Below are 17,138 nucleotides of genomic sequence, written 5' to 3'. Positions count from 1 at the left end.
TTGTGATGAACATCTGTGTCTGTGACAAAAATAAGTTGTGGTCTTATTGGAAGGACTAAACTAATTCCTAGCTTAGTTCAGTATATTTGAGAAGGAACACTGCATTAATAAATAAAACATGTAGTCAATGTCCAAGGTGTTACAAAAGGCTTCTTGAAATACATTACTATCAGTAAAACATTTGTCATCGACAACATACTTTTCAGCATTATCAGTAAATAGAATAGAATGCTTTTCTTATTTGTCTGTTTATGCTCTGATGTGTTTTTCTTTTGTTCTTCAGAATAAGGAGACCAAGTGGGTTGACCTGGGCGGAGCTTACATCGGACCAACTCAGAACCGCATCCTCCGATTGGCCAAAGAGTACGGCATTCAGACCTACAAAGTCAACGAGCAGGAGAGTCTGGTGCATTATGTCAATGTGAGTGCAGCATTCGTTTGTGGGTTTTTAGGATGGCAGGTAATATTCTACTCTGAGCTTTGGCTGATGCCATTTCTGTTCACGCTAACTGTGTCCTTCAGTTTGATTTATGCTTAAGTGTTGACCGTTTCCAAAAGATAACGCAAACATCCTGTATATGTATCAGTATCCAAAAGACATTCATCTCTGCGTAAATCTTCTGGCATCATTCAACAGGATGTTTTTCAATAGAACATTCAGTTGACTCATGCGCTGTATACTATTTGTTGTTAAATCAAAATTCCCTGCATCAAAAGATAAGCCAACATGACTCTTCATTCTGAACTCATATAACCCAGGCTACATAATAGCAACTAGAAATAAATTAGTTAATTAGATATTCACCGGGCTCAAATAAATGCACCACAGCAGTTTTAAACTATGAAGTGCATGTTGTATGTCAGAAACTAACATTAGAGTATCTGAAATAATAAATAGGGGCTTATATAACTTAATGACTTTTACATTTTCTTGGAAACCTCACAGAGACAAAAAGACCCCAGGAAGTACAAAATATAGTCCGGCACAAAACTTTCCGTAACACCACAATTTGTGACTTTTGTTACATTTTGTTGTTTTGTACAGTTTTGTACAATTTTGTTGTTTTGTACAATTTTGTTGTTTGGATTTTGTTACTGCTGGACAGAACCAAGCTCGCTGTTTCCAGTCTTTATGCTAAGCTAACGGGCTGCTGGATGTGGTTTCATATTTATCGTACGGACAAAGAAGAGTGTTGATCTTCTCCTCTAACTTTCTGCAAGAAAGCAAAAAGAAAGTGTTTTTCCCAAAATGTCAAACTAATACCTATGAAGCCATGTTCATTCTGCAGTATTAGACTGCGTTGGTTTTAGATAGGTGTACCTAATTAACAGGTGTGAATATTCACTACAATAATCTTAGACTCTACCTAAACTAGAAATGTGTCAATCAAATCTCAAATGCTCAAACCATCTCCTGTGGTGCTTAGAGAATACAAAGGTATTGTGCAGAAGAAAACCAAACGTTGTGTCCTTCCTGTGACTTCCTATATGTCTGAAAAGCAGCAGGCCACCCCTTCTCCTCTCCAGCATTAGTGACTGGAGATGTTTATCTTTGCCGGAGGGATTTCCGTAATGCAGTTTCTCTTTTCTCTGAGTGGTTGAATGAACAGCCAAGCAAACAGAAGGAAGGAAGAAAGAAAGAGACGCTGAGGCCATCTTTGTTTCTTGGTATTCTTTGCTCCATATCTCATTACTGTGGGCGCACCGACGTCCTTAACACAGTTGTGTTCCTCCACCTGATTTGATTTGCCGCTGCAGCCTTGTACCCTGGTCAAACTTACTGTAAATCACTGGACTGCCTGAGGTGGCTGGCAGCTTTCTGTATGTATACGTGTGTGTGTGATAGCGAGAGCTTATCTCATGATGGACTGTGTTCCAGTAATTCTGGCCTATGGGTGTAGGGTACAAATTTACAAACACAAGCACACTTTTCACTCCGTTATAAAGAAACCTGTTGCTAATGTCCACCATCTGATTTCATCCTCACGCACGAGGGGGCCAGATTATATTAAACACCTCTCAATGTAATTAAACCCAGCAGAACTACAAACACAAAATACTGAATCAACAATAAAGTATTAAAGACATCATAAATGTATTTATTGCAGGGTTATTGTGTAAGGTCCATCTGCAGAATGTATACTTTAAATTAAAACTTATTGTTTTATCATACTATTACCAACTGCTTCCCCATGCCCACTGTAGTAGTTATTGATTGTGCACGTACTGTGTGTCCGGAACTGCTCTGAAATGAACCTACGCCCAATTTGTAATTACTGGTTAATAATAATCCGGGCGGCTGCCTTTGAATGTAACAGCAGTTACATGCTGAAAGTGGTTAAACTTGCCAACTGGGAAAACGCCCGTCGGCTGCGGCTCCTCAGCTAACAACTTACCTGTCTACTTGTCCAATTTACCTTTCACAAAAGTAAAAAATATCAAAAATGATTGGTAGAGACACGTTTAAGTGACCAATACCTGTGGCTTTTTCACAATAAAAGTATTAATGAGTAGCAATAGTAGGAAATGCTGTACGTTTATCTTAATACAGATCTTATGTGAACTAGGATGCTTCTCAGAATGAGGTAAAATGAACAGTAACACTGGAGTGCATGTAAACATCGGTGCATGTGAATCTCATGCATGTGTGCAGGCACATAAACTACTATTTTAAGGATTGCAACTTGCAAAAAGTCAAGTGTCTTGTTTGTTTGTGAATATTTACCGTGATCTACAATTCATCTGTCCAGTCAAACAGACAAATATAAGTAAGATCTTAACTTGAAGGTGCTGATACAACAGAATGTAGACTATAAAATGAATGATCTTCAACCTCATCAACATCACACAGGTGACACTTTTTGTCCTCCGCACAAACAGACCTCTGTGCTCTGATCACGTTAAGAGACATATTTCTAAATAACAAAGAAACCTCTCTATTATTGTTTAATGAATTTGTCTACAGCATTCAGCTATATTGTATTGCTATACGGACTAATCCAGTTGAAGCTGTGTTTCATAGTCTTCAGGTTATGTCACCACTGTGTCCTCAGCACTGATGTATTATTGACTTGACCTACTTCAGCAGTGCTGTGAAATGTCACCAGCATGACATGTGGCTCCGACAGCAGTAAGAGAATAAATCTGAGGTTTTAGTAAAGGACTTGACTGGACAGCCCTGGTGATGTGAAGTGTTTATGTGAGCTCTGAATCCGTCCATACTAACATACGGTAGCTCCTATGTGAATGTGTCTCCTTAGCTACTATCTCTGTAAGATCCACTCAAAAGGCCCCAGACACTCACACACACACACACTCACTCACACACACTCGCCACTCGTAGCTTTCTGGCTGGTTTCCATGGCAGCATGCTTCATCAAAAGCTGCTCACCTCTACCTGTGTCAGATGGTGTATTTGTCTGTCTGTGTGTGTGTTTTGTGCGTTCATGCATTTTGTGCATGGATGTGTTTGGAGGCGTGAGCTGAGCTCTATTTCTGGAGCCACTGAGTCTGCATAAATGTTGCAAAATGTTCGAATCTGCACTGCAATACATAAAGAATGAGGCTGCAATTTGTCTGTGTGGCTAAAGCTACACTCACATGCCCTTTGGCGCATTCTAGGACAAGAGGTTAAAGTTATTTATATTTAACCACCTCTGCGTCCGACAGTGGAACAGTCAGGGATAGAGGGATGCCAAAAAACTGCGGTAACATTACAGACTAAATGAACATTGGTGCAAGACTGATAATGGGACCATGACAATGCAGAGCCTTATATTTTCACCATGCATTCAAGCCTGGGTATGCAGGTCTTTATTCAGCATGTCACTGAATGCTCTCTGGCCTCCTGAGGGAAAAGAGAAGTGTGCCACGGGGATCAGTAATGTATTGCGGTGTATGCAAACCCTTAAAGCTCCAAAGCTTTAATGGACTGACTCTACTGGGTCTTCATCAGGCAAAGGATCAATATGACAAAGCAGGCAACAAATTGATTACATCCTGATCAAACAATAGATTTTTATTTGCACTCATAGTCCAAGGGTTGCAAAAAGATTTACTGCTAAATTTTACATTTTAAAAAGACGGAACTGCAACAACTCTCTTATTGATTCTGTTATCCTGCAACTGACTTTTCTTCAGAATCACATCTAGATACAACCTTTGATTTGTGCATCTTTGTCCTCATCAAACTAACAGAATAAATCCAACCGTTACCTGTACTTCATTCAACATGGGATTTTAAATGTGTGTTGCTGTTGGGAGTGTCACCGCACTGTCTTTTGATTGTAAGTAGCTTTGGATTAGCCAAGAAACTACTCAGATGGATAAACTCTAAACAGACGCAGCATGTAAAGGTTTCAACTCTGAATTTAATAACAGAGGAAAACACGCTGGATTAAATTTGCTTGTATGAAAGGGTCTGCATCACTTCACAGGACAGCAGCTATGGAGGAGTCGTAAAACCAGCATGCGTGCAAAAGCCTTTGTGTAATTAGGGCTAGCTTTCAAGCAAGCTGCGTAGCTAATCAGCTTTTCTGAGGCAGATTGTAATCCAAAAGGCCAGTGCTGGTTTCCCTTATCAGCAAACTACTGCCTTACAGGCCACTGCAGCTCTCAGCACTGGATTTATTAATGAGCTACCGCTATCAGAGACGGGGAAACAGACTTTGATTAAATACTGTCCCTGGTTATCAGAGATTGAGAAAGAGCTTGGGATTGTCCCATCGATCCTGCAGCGGCGTGGACGTCGTGCATGTTTGCACAGTCACAGGGCAACGGAGAGAAATGGCAGATGATTGTGCAGTTTATGATACTCCCTGATAGAGAGAGGGGTAGTTGCATAAACGTAGGTTGCTTATCTGTTTCCATGTGACCTCCCATCTAAATACAAAAGATAACATTCATCGGTTACATTAGAGACATCTGAAGCAGATGAACTTTTGAAACAACATTTTCTGGCGGAGAAACTAAAGGGCTCATATATCAGAATATAAAACATATTAAATATCAACTTTGAACTCACATCAGCAGCCAATAGCTGCATTAATTTACTGAAATCATCTTATAAAGATGTTGTGGCAACAGAAGCGTTCAATAAAAGCAGTGTTTCTGGGTTTATTATGAATGCAAGTCCAAAATTCACTCTCCTTTTAGCTCTGATTTGGTCTCCACCAACTAAAGAAAACGTATGGCTCTTATAGCAACTGATCCCTCCACTATGTTTACCAGATAGTTGGTAATTTAGTGGTTGGTTTGTGCAAATACACAATGTTCCCGCTGGAAAAAAGTCTGCAGGATGATGCGAAATAATGCGTTTCACGTCAATACAGATGTTTGTTTATAGCTCAAAAAAAAAAAGAACGTATGGTTTGAATGGAAATCCAAAGGAAGGAGTGTTTTTCAGTTCACTTGTGTCTCCATGCAGCGTCTGGTGTATACTTTCTCCTCTGAGTGAGGCTGACTCACTGCTCACTGATGTGGAAACAGATGCTGCTCCTCCTCCTCCTTCTGTATCCTCTTGGCCGGCATCACCATGGTGACAAACCTGTTGCTGCACGGCAACGGACAGTTCTGAGCATGGCAACGATACTAAGCGTTGTGAGACTGTTTCTGTCTCTGAACTGAGTTTAGTGTTGATTATGCTTATTAAAAAAGGGCAGACTTGACCTTGCGTTGCCCAAAGGCTCAGCTGTTGTTGGGAAAAAATGTGTAAAATATTTATTTCAGATTACAACTAGAGTATTTGTGAAGAGCAGCAGGCCTGACGGTGTCGTTGTGAGAAGAAACTTTATGATAGTCATTGATTTAAAATTGGTTTTGCCCTTGTCGTTGGTGGATTGGCTGTTATATTATTAATTATCTGATTAAATTGAAGTTTTCTGGGGTTTTTTCACTTACCTACAAAAAGATTATACATTGCAGTTAGTGAAACTCCTCAATCTTATAAAACACAGTTCACTTTAGGAGAGAGCGTCTTAGAAAACGTAGAGATCTTTATGCTTATGTATTATAACTTTATATAAAGGGTATTAGCAGTCTTGGTTAATCAGATATCATTTTATTCTTATGAACGCACCAAATTAAAAGCTCTTCTGAAAACAGTGTTAGTAGCAGCCTAATCTCAACAAATGTGGCTTTTCCAGTTAAAAAGAAGAAACAGAAAGCTAATGAAAGTATACCTTATAATATATGGTCAATATACATGTGGATTATTTGATGACTATAAACACTACTCTGATTAACATCACACTTGATTGCTGAGCTACTTAAACTCTTTTCAAACAAGTAGTAGTAGTAAAGTGGCAGAGCATTGACAGTACATCTCTGCACCGGGTTTTTTTATACAACAAAAGTAACGTCCTTTCATGGTTTTCTTGCGTATATTTTTTATTTTGTGCATTTGTTTGATATGTGATTTCAGCAAAAGCAACATATTATATATATTTGTAATCAACATGCGTGGCTTTTTTGATTTGAAGGCTAATTCTTCTACGTGGACCCTATTTTTCCATGTTTTTATGTCAAAGTTAATGTGTTTGGGAGGTCAGATAACAGTTAGAGAAACTTTCTTAAATGTTGCAGTCACATCATTAAACAATTAAATGAACAAATAACATTCACAGAGAAAATAAAAAGGTATATTTGGTGGTTTTATGTGGGTGTGGTCCCGATAGAATCTCCAACAAAATGGCAGCAATTCACATGACAAGCCAAAATGTGATAATGTAATCAATAAGGGGCCATTTCTGGGTCAATACTGGTGCAGCCCGGTCCATTAAAACTGCATGAGAGTGAGACCAGAAGGCCTGTGCCAGCTCCAGCAGAATAGTGATCCTCTGTGAGGCTGAGAGCAGTCACACAGTCATCACCGTGTGGAGCCAAAATCTCTGTTTATTTCACCAGAAGCTGGTGTTTAATGGGCTTTGAAACTAATGCACTTGTCCATCTAAATGTCAGTGATGTTAGGCAAGAGAGAATATGCATGGTTACCTCAACACACACGAAAAAAGACAATTGCTAGAAAGCAACAAAAAACAACCTTTAACTAGAGTTAGTTCTGCATGTCCATATATGAGAGTTGGCGGAACTAACCTTGATCGTAACCTCCCGATTTTTGCTGCCATTGTAAATCAATAACATAAAGCAACAGTCCTGACAGACAAACATCAAATGGATGAAGGACACTCTTATCAGACTTGATGACTCTGAATATTTTAATCAGTTCTAAAATGTTGCACAACTGGCAATAAACCAAGCTGTTCCATTACTCTCTATGCAGTTCTTTGAAATCTGTCCAGTCACTCTGATTTAGCAGATTGGAGGTCAGCTAAAGTCAAATAAGCATGTTTCCAAAGGCAAATAGCAATGTTTTCACTTTTAACTTATTTACTATCTAAAAAGTTTGTTTTCCTCAAAATGTGTCCTCAGAATTTACCTTTAGACCACATAAATGTAACAAATCTGCAACTGCTCATTTTTAGTTGCTAGTAAAAAGCAGTGATTCCATATGTAAACAACGAATTATTAGAAGAAGATTGTGTTAATTATATTTATAATGATTTGTGTCCAACAGGGAAAGTCTTACCCGTTCAAAGGCTCCTTCCCTCCCATGTGGAACCCCATCGTGTTGTTGGACTTCAACAACCTGTGGAGGACAATGGACGAGATGGGCAAGGAGGTAAAGCAGGAATCGCCTTTGTTGTTTTGCTTTAACTCTCCACTCGTTGAGTCTTGTCTTTTTATCTTAATGTCCTCCTTCTCCTCTTGTGTTTCAGATTCCCAGAGAGGCTCCCTGGAAAGCTCCCCATGCTGAGGAGTGGGACAAGATGACCATGCAGGAGCTGTTTAAGAAAATCTGCTGGACCAAGTAAGGGGAAAAGACAGGATGATATTGAGTTTTTCTACCTAACAAGAGTGAGACCAATAGTTCATGCATGACGATCATTGTGGCCAAAAAAATCAAGATAACAATATTATAGCGATATCTATAGAAAGTAAATTTTATCTTTCAGTTTGTTTATTGTGTGTTTGTCTCAAAATAAGAGTGTGGGGAGGTGGAAAGAGATTATTTAATTACAAACTTTCTATATGATATGATTTAAGAGGTGCTGGATTATTGCCGCAATATTATCATATGTGTAGTAACGCTTATGTTTAACATTCAAACTACACACAGAGACATAAAAAATGCATTCATGAGCCAGTCTGTCTCTTAAAAATACATTTCCCATAGTGCAACATTGTAAATATAGAATTGATCCAAACTAGTTAAAAGATTTAAAGGTTTATAAATCAAAAACTGAGTCTAGGATTGTTGGTTTAATCTCTTTCTCTTATTCCAAGAACCGCTTGCCACTTCGCCACGCTGTTTGTCAACGTGAACGTGACCTCTGAACCCCACGAGGTGTCGGCCCTGTGGTTCCTCTGGTACGTGAAGCAGTGCGGAGGAACCATGAGGATCTTCTCCACCACCAACGGAGGACAGGTAGGTCTTTGTGTGTACGCGCAATCCACTGTGTCTGCCCGTGCGTCTATTTTGGAGATTTATGTGAGATGCAGCTTTTGAGGAAAAAGAAATTGCAAAACAATCGTTCTTAATTTATTACCCACTAAACTTTCACCTTTCCAGAAAATCTTTCTGCAAAAAAAAAAAACCACAGCCTGGATGACAGAGACCAGTGCAGACTTGCCAAGATGTGGTGCAGGACTTAAGCTCCTTGTAGCCCACAGAAATACATTCACTCATGCAAACCAGGAAGTTGAGCATCAGTGAAAGATCCCACAGTCCCTTAAATCCTCCCTAAAACATTAGCTTAGTTTAACCTTAGTCTGCTGCTGATCCACCTCGCATAATTATGAGCCAAACAAAAGCTGTTTTCTTGGCGTGCTGGGGGAGTCCATTCTGCCGTCGTACTTTCTCAGGCTGAGTGTCCCTGTTGCCATAGCTACGGAGGAAGGGGATTGTGTTTAGGTAAACAGGGACAGTCCTGTTGTCATTTCCCATTTGCTTGCACAGTTGTTTATAGGCTCATACGTGTGTGTGTGTGTGTGTGTGTGTGTGTGTGTGTGTGTGTGTGTGTGTGTGTGTGTGCGCACAGTACTTACACACAAGCAGAAATTTGATCTGATATTCTGTTCAGAGCAGAGAGTCCATTGGGACTAATAAAGGATTGATTATTATTATTATTATTATTACATGTGTAAGGGGAATTCCTCTGCTAATGCACAGTGTAATCATGTTTAACGTGCCTTATGTTTGTTCCAATCAAACCAATGTAACCTTTGACTGAATGAATCTTCAGCGTGACTGTCTAAACTAAGGTTTTGTTAGCTGAGGATGATGAACGGGCTAATGAACCCGTTTGTCAGTTGAACAAAAACATGCAAGATATGAGCAGAAAGAAGCACCCAGAGGGGGGAGTACCAAGTAAAAGCATAACGAGAGAGAGAGCAGATTCCCTTTGTGGTGCACATATCAAACTAACCCTTGTTCTGTGTACCATCATCTTCAAAAAAGCGACAATGATGCTCTAGATTTTTTTTTGTCTTGTCCCTCGTCGTCAGAGTGAGATTACAAAATTGCCCAGATACATGTAAGGCGTAAAGTGTTGCACATGGAGGCACGTTGGAGATCTTCACTCTCAAAGCAATTTTCCTCTGAAGCTGAAAAAAACTCAAACTCTCCTTTAATCAAACGAGACAAACACAGACTCACCTTGTTTCACTGCCAGGATCCATTTGGGTTTAGCTCAGAATTTTCACGGCGACTGGCAGTAAAACATTTCATCCAAATCACACGGTGGCGTGCACACAATGTGTTTCTAATCAGGGAAAGCAGAGAGATGTTGACACGAACCATATGGTAAAGGTCAATGTCTATTTAATGTTGTTTATCAGAGCTTTGGCAGCCCATAATCTCCTCCACCCCCTCAGTCCTCTCCATCTTTCAACAGTTGCTGGCCTGAGCTTTGAAAACGCATTTTCTTGTTTGGTTTAAGATGTTGAAATATGCAGTGAAGGAGAGAGGGTGGATTGAGGATAACTGGATTGAAACAGAAGGATAAATCAACAGATCTTATCAGCTTGACTCATAAATGTTTGTATGAGTCGTACTTTGAGAAAGATCAGACCAGATAGAAGAAATGTGAAACTTTCAAGTAGAGCATGAAACAAGCTGAACCAGAGCTGCATCTGCACTCTGTGGTTGTAGTGATGGCGCCGGTGACTGACCCCTGCTCTCTCTCTCCGTCCACCTCTGCAGGAGAGGAAGTTTGCAGGCGGCTCCAGTCAGATCAGCGAGTGCATGGCCAGAGAGCTGGGAGACCGAGTGAAGCTGGAGTCTCCGGTCTACAGGATCGACCAGAGCAGAGACATGGTGGTGGTGGAGACGCTGGACAAGCAGACCTACACAGTAAGCATGTCACAGCCATACGGGGGTGGAAAGAGATGGAGTATTTCCATTTTGTGCTACTCAACTACATTCCTGAAGCACTTTTTTTAAAGATTTTACATTTAAGAAAACACGTGATACACTTATGAAATACTTGTTAAAGTCACAATGAGGAGAATTTTCCTGGAAAAACAGAGTATAGAATCATTCAGTCCTGACTTATGACACATGTGTGACTCTATATTTCTCATTTTCCTTGGTTTGTGGCGCGTCTAAAAACCAGGTGCTAGAGGGTGAACACTCATCCAAGAGGGAGTTATTAAAATGGTGAAAAAAAACGACAGTGAATATTGGGTCGGAGGCGAGTGACGTAACCCTCTTTGAGTCGAAGAGGGTTACGTCACTCGCCTCTTGACCCAACTTGTTTGCCTTGTGACTACTTACAAATACAAATCTTTGTCTAGTTTTTGCCCATGGCCACGTCCACAAAAAATACATTTTTCCCTTAAAGGTCTCACATAGTTTCATTTTAATAACTGAGGTCAAATTATCCAAAACAAGAATTAAAGGAAAATCCCAAGATTTGTTAAGTAAAACTATGTTTTCTATTTTTCTTTCTTCCTCTTTTAATCATCGTATGACCTCTTTGGAGGGGCCTGACCTTTAGGTTGGGAACCACTTGACAAAACTTCTCAACAGTTTATATTGTAGTTTAAACTAAAACCTTTCTTATGCATGGATGCATCAGTATGAACTATCCATGACGTCATTATTTATCAGTTTCAGGGGTCATTTTTCTGCAGAACGAGTACTTTGAGTACAAGTTGTACATTATTTTTACTTTATGCATTGGTACTTTTTACCGAAGCAAACAATCCGAGTTGTTCTTCCAGCACTGCAGCCATATTTGCTATGATTGTAAACGTATTGATGATATAGCACATGCAGTTCTTGCACACTACATAATGTGACATAATTTAGTCCTTTGAGACAATAATCATAAATGTACCATCATAACTCTTCCACCAACAGTCTGAATCACAACGTGCAGCTGGTAATATTATTCTGTGCTGCCATCTACTGGTTGCTTGGCAACCTGCAGCCATGTGATTAAGCCCACACTTCCCTGTCCTGCTTGTGTTTTCATCACCTCCCTTTTTTTTTAAGTTATAAAGTGTGTCTTTGTTTCAGGCCAAGTACGTGATCGTGGCCACGCCTCCCAGTCTGAACCTGAAGATGCACTTTAACCCCGAGCTGCCTCCGCTGAGGAACCAGCTGATCAGCCGCGTCCCCATGGGCTCCGTCATCAAGTGCATGGTCTACTACAAGGAGAACTTCTGGAGGAAAAAGGGTACGCAGGAAAAAGAATCGGGGAACCCTGAAGTACACGTTGTATTGTTATGTTTTACACTCTTTGTTTCACACCTGTGTGTCACCAGGTTACTGTGGCACTATGGTGATCGAAGAGGAAGGCGCTCCCATCAGCCTGACACTGGATGACACAAAGCCTGATGGGGACATACCCGCCATTATGGGGTAATAATATAAAAAACTAATGATAATATCAAATATACATAATATAGTGTTCTTCCTTTATACATATAAGAAGGTATTAATGTCTAATATATCATTGTATGGTGTAGAATTAAGATTTCCCTTCAGTGGAAAAAAAAAAGACATAAAGACCAAAAGTGTGTGGACAGTATGTAACTGGAATTTCTTCTTCCCTGCAGTGGAATGTTTTCTAGTGGATAACATTTCTCCTCTTCCTCTCCTCCAGATTCATCCTTGCCCGCAAGTGCAGAAAGCTATCGGGGCTGACCAAAGAGGAGAGGTAGGTGCACAGTGGAGACGACACAGCGGGTTAATACATTTATACAAACTGCTACAGCGGTTTAATCCAAACACGTTGTCTTGTTGTGTTCAGGTTGAAGAAGATCTGCGAGATCTACTCCAGAGTGCTGGGCTCAGACAAGGCTCTGCATGTGAGTTTTTATTAGAAACAGACTAATGAAACATTGCTCTGCTACAGTGGAAATGCATCACTAGTTCATGTGTCTCCCTGTGTCTGTCAGCCGGTGCACTACGAGGAGAAGAACTGGTGTGAAGAGGAGTACTCTGGGGGCTGCTACACGGCCTACTACCCCCCAGGAATCCTCACCCAGTACGGCAAGTAAGTTAAACACACACAGATGAAGTTGCTCACAGTATTATTGTGTCAAAATGCTCAATTTATTCGCTGTCCAACAGAAACTTTTGTCCTCACATTTGCTCATTTTCATGTTTTTAGATAAATTGTTATTCCATTGAATTAGTGTGTCAACAATTCTAGTTTCATTCATCTTAAAAAGTATTTTTTGTTCTTTAAAGCCGACTGTTGTGAAGTTATTAAGACCATTAAAAAAAAAAAAAAAAACATAGCAATGAAATTCAGTCAGTTTTTGAAGCTTTTTTTAAATCAGCTGATTCATCTGGAAGAAGAAACTGCAGCTTTGCATGAAAGATTTATTTACACAAAACAGTGCTATGCAGTAATAAAATGTACTTGCAGCTGGTTTTATGCAGTAGTCGTGCTCTGTGGAGACTAATTTAATTAAGTTCCACTTTATAAACTCAATAACCTTTTAATGTTCTCTTGTCTTTTCCGGTCTGCAGGGTGCTGAGGGAGCCAATCGGCAAGTTGTACTTTGCAGGCACAGAGACGGCCACAGAATGGAGCGGCTACATGGAGGGGGCGGTGCAGGCCGGAGAGAGAGCAGCCAGAGAGGTCAGACAGTGGAGTTGACAAAGTATATTTGCTCTTTCGAGCTTTCTGTTTTACTTTGAATATCATCAAAAATAGTTATTTGTGAGGAAACATTCTGGGATCTGTTGCAGGAGGAAAGACGACAATTAGGAGTCTGTGTTACCGACTAGTGACCTAAATGCGTCATAGTGCATCTGCTTAGTTTAAGAGTTTAAGAGATTTGTTCCAGGGAAAAACATTAGCAGGGTCAAGCTACCGGACTCAAATGCATGTCATGTTATAATAAATCTTGAGCGGTCTGACTTAACAACCAACGTCTTCTGTTGCAGGTCATGTGTGCAATGAATTTAATCCCCCAGAGTCAGATCTGGAAGGCGGAGCCTGAGTCTGTGGTGAGGGAAATCTTTCTAAATATATATTTTTGGGGGGACCAAATTAAACTCAAAGGTTAAACTTAAACTCCTCTCCTCCTTCCGTCCCTCCAACAGGAAGTCCCAGCGCTCCCCTTTGTCACCAACTTCTGGGAGAGAAACATGCCTTCAGTCAGCGGTCTCATCAAGCTCGTTGGTATCTCCGCCTTCCTGTCCGTTGGCGCTGCAGCCGGCGTGGTGGCCTACAAGAAGGGCCTCCTGCCCCGGAGTTAAACCTCATCCCACTCCTCTGCATCTCTCCCATAGACACTCCTGTACTTCTAGTGCACTACTTTACAGCTCAAACTTTAAAAGTAGTTAACTGCATCGAGTATAGGATGTTTTAAGAAACACTGGTCACACAAAAACACTAATGCACCGACGCTCTGTGCACTGTCTGTTCACAAAAGAAAGAGAGAGTGAGACAAAGTAATGTGCTGATTAGAAGTTAAGAAATGCAAGTGTGAGAGGAGAGAAGAAGAAATCACTTCAGTTTAAATCTACTGTTAATCTGAGATTCAGATTTTGTGAAACCAATGAAGGAAAAAGAGCAGAATCAATTTTAAAAAGGAAATATATATGACTATATATATATATATATATATATAAATATATCACGATGAATATTCCATACATTGCCAATGACATTCACGTCCTTGATTACATGTGAGTTCACTAACTCTTCATGCTTTCTGTGTGTGTATGAGCTGTGTTTGTATGCATGCACACATGCTTTGGTGAGCATGCATTTGCAAGTGTGAGTTTGTCAGTTGTGTACAAACTGTGTGTGGATGTGTGTGTGTGTGTGTGTGTCCGCTGTGTCTAATTACCTCTGCTGGTTATAGGTGCTAATTTATTCTGGCCAAGCAGCTGTAGCTGTTTGTTAATTTCCAGTAACATCAGAATAGAATCGAGTGTTTGCCCGTTATAAAATCACATAGAAGGTTTAAGGATAAAGATGGTGATATTCTGTATTTTTCTTTTTGTCAACCAATCCTATCAATACTTTTATTGTTTATTTTTATTAAGTGTGTCTGTGTATCCCAAGCCTGATAAATCTTCTTCATCTGTGCCTCGGAGCTGAGTTGTTGTCCAAAAACTACTTTTAAAAACACACATAAATGACCACCCACAAATACTCCATAATAACCTAAACCTGTACTAGTGTTATGTACTCCCCATCTACACTGCATAGTTGGTTTAAGCTTTTCAGGCTGTGTTTTTATGCGTTTATTTAAAAAAGCTCACATTCTGGCCGCTCTCAGAAAACTCACCAGGAGAGGAGAGAAACCGCAGAAAAAATAACAGAGAGTTTTCTCTCTGTAATGTTTCCTGCAGTTTATCTCCTTTAAATCTCTTTTCCCCTGTGCAGTTATGAAGTGGAGTCGTACCGCCCCGGGATGAATTCAAGTCTTTTGCTCAAATTGAAACATTTTCAACTCCTCTGAACGCATAAAGCCAAGTCCATTTTATTTCTATATCCAAGAATCATAAATTTGCCCTTAAGGCATTACAATTTGTACGGCATATGAGAACCTTCACTAGTTCATTTTAAATGAATCCCTCATTTTACTCTCTAACCCACCAAATGCACGACTGAAAATAGTCCCAATGCACTTTTCACTCCTGTTTGATTGTGTTTCCACATTTGCTAATCTTCAGTAGGAACCAACTAGGGGCTAACAGGATAGAGAAGTTAGAAAGTATTGAGAAACAGAATAATAAATTGTTAGTTTCCATGGGATTTGTTGACAGCGAGAAAAAGAGGAAGATAAACGCACTAAAAGCCTTGTCCTTTCATTTCAACTTTTATTTAGGGGTAATGTAGTTCTACCAAGCTGCTCTGATATATTTTGGTAAATGTAATGGAGGCTTTCGAATGTATTTTCTTCAAATTACATAACACAAGCTATTAAATATTTTTTACTTTTTCTCATTCATACTTGCAGTAACACAATGGGAGGTGTTGTAACTAACTTAACAGCACATCCAAGTGTTTGAAATGAAATTATTGGAAGCTGTTTTTAGAGACCTGCAGTTCCTCTGTGAAGGCCTCCAACAACAACAGAGTGTGACTTACATTATTTCACTAATCACATGATTAGTTTGAATCATGAAAGATGTATCGTATGTGTTGCAAGTGCATTTTTGAATTGTTAAAGAGCACAGAAAATTCTTGGTGAAATAAATTTAAGAAAACATGATCATGCAGACATTTGTAGACACTGAATTCTTGCATCACAATTTACACACAACAGACTATTTGCAGTGAAAAGTAATTGTTGGCCACATTGCAAGCACTTCAACAGCAATCCAAGATGAGTTGCGCTTTTTTTGGGGGGGGGGGCTTTTTGATTATCATTTGTCAGAGTGGGAGACGTGTTTTTGTTTGTTTTTTCTTCTTCGGAAATTAAGATTTTGGAGGTAGATGTGAAGAAAAACCACATGATTGACTGAGAGACTGTTCTCGTCCCAAAGACCGGTATGTGTGTGCGTGTGTGTGTGTGTGTGTGTGTGTGTGTGTGTGTGTGTGTGTGTGTGTGTGAGTCTAGTTATCTGTCGTGCCTTAATGGAAGTCATAGTGTTTTTTGTCATTTCTCTCAAGTGCCTGTGTGACTCTCTGTGCTGGAGATTAGAGTTCAGATTGACCAATGGTCGTAGGTTTATCATCAGTAACCATGGATACACAGGGACGAGCAAAAACCACCCCCAATGTCCCCGTTTGTCCTCATGTCCAAAAAACCTTTCATGTCGTAGCATCCCCTGTGTTTACCTGAGTTACGTCCTCAGTATAAACCTGACTCAGGAGGGGAAACGCAGCGTCAGACCTGAATAATGGAGCTCAGACTGTTGGGTTGATCAAACTGCTCATCTCCAGTGAAGCCAAGTCTGTTTGTGTGTTTTGTATTGTGATTGCAGTGCTTCACTATGTGTGTGTCTCTTCCCCCCCCCCTCCCTTTTTCCCCCAGCACATGCACATGCAATGCTCTCACATTTGAAGCATTTTCTTCTAAAAATGTTTCTGACTTCAGTGATCAAACACAGCCAGCACACTACCCCAGTCCGTCCTTCCCAAACTACAGAACACTACCTGCACCATCAGCAGTCACGATGTATCTGATCCGTCTTCAGTTCTGCTCCGGAGACCCGAGACTGTTTCCTCCTCCGTCCCTCTTTGTCCCTCCGTGCATATGAGACTCTTCCTGTGACCCCTTCTTTGATGTCTTTGATTCCTCAAACAAAGCTGGTGATATTTAAAAGGAAAAAAAATGTGAAATAAATCTTTTACTCGTCTTGAACTGAATATCATTTTGTGTCTTTTTTTGGGGTGGGAATGCAGCTTTATGTATTCTGTACACTTAAGGCAGTGATTCCCAAACAGATGGTGAAACTACTGCAATTCATGTTAAATTATTTATGGAGCAGTTCAGTTTATTACTAAAGTAAAACGTAGGATGAGTTAAGAAGACACATTTATATACAGTACATATATATATTTAGGAGGAGAAAGGATACAGGAATCAGAGTTTAAATGGACAAGAGGCTGATTTTTTTTGTATATTTATTGTCACAATGATCAGTAATTCTCAAA

The 17,138-nt window shown here is 40.0% G+C and overlaps 1 protein-coding gene across 1 annotated transcript in view; it reads left to right on the top strand.

Moving 5' to 3' along the window:
• The window catches only part of mao (monoamine oxidase), a 30,923-nt gene extending 14,078 nt beyond the window's left edge, over nt 1-16,845 (top strand). The window contains exons 3-15 of the mRNA XM_054615671.1: nt 284-421; nt 7,574-7,678; nt 7,776-7,867; nt 8,344-8,485; nt 10,262-10,411; nt 11,582-11,741; nt 11,830-11,926; nt 12,171-12,224; nt 12,318-12,375; nt 12,466-12,563; nt 13,046-13,157; nt 13,466-13,528; nt 13,625-16,845. Of these exons, the coding sequence (XP_054471646.1) occupies nt 284-421; nt 7,574-7,678; nt 7,776-7,867; nt 8,344-8,485; nt 10,262-10,411; nt 11,582-11,741; nt 11,830-11,926; nt 12,171-12,224; nt 12,318-12,375; nt 12,466-12,563; nt 13,046-13,157; nt 13,466-13,528; nt 13,625-13,780 (1,425 nt within the window). The 3' untranslated portion in view covers nt 13,781-16,845. The remainder of the gene's footprint in view (nt 1-283; nt 422-7,573; nt 7,679-7,775; nt 7,868-8,343; nt 8,486-10,261; nt 10,412-11,581; nt 11,742-11,829; nt 11,927-12,170; nt 12,225-12,317; nt 12,376-12,465; nt 12,564-13,045; nt 13,158-13,465; nt 13,529-13,624) is intronic.
• The last annotated feature ends 293 nt before the right edge of the window (nt 16,846-17,138 follow it).

Source organism: Anoplopoma fimbria, chromosome 16 (genome assembly GCF_027596085.1).
Source record: "Anoplopoma fimbria isolate UVic2021 breed Golden Eagle Sablefish chromosome 16, Afim_UVic_2022, whole genome shotgun sequence".
Classification (NCBI taxonomy): domain Eukaryota; kingdom Metazoa; phylum Chordata; class Actinopteri; order Perciformes; family Anoplopomatidae; genus Anoplopoma; species Anoplopoma fimbria.
Note: the sequence above shows the minus strand (reverse complement) of the source record. Positions and strands in the feature narration are given on the sequence as shown.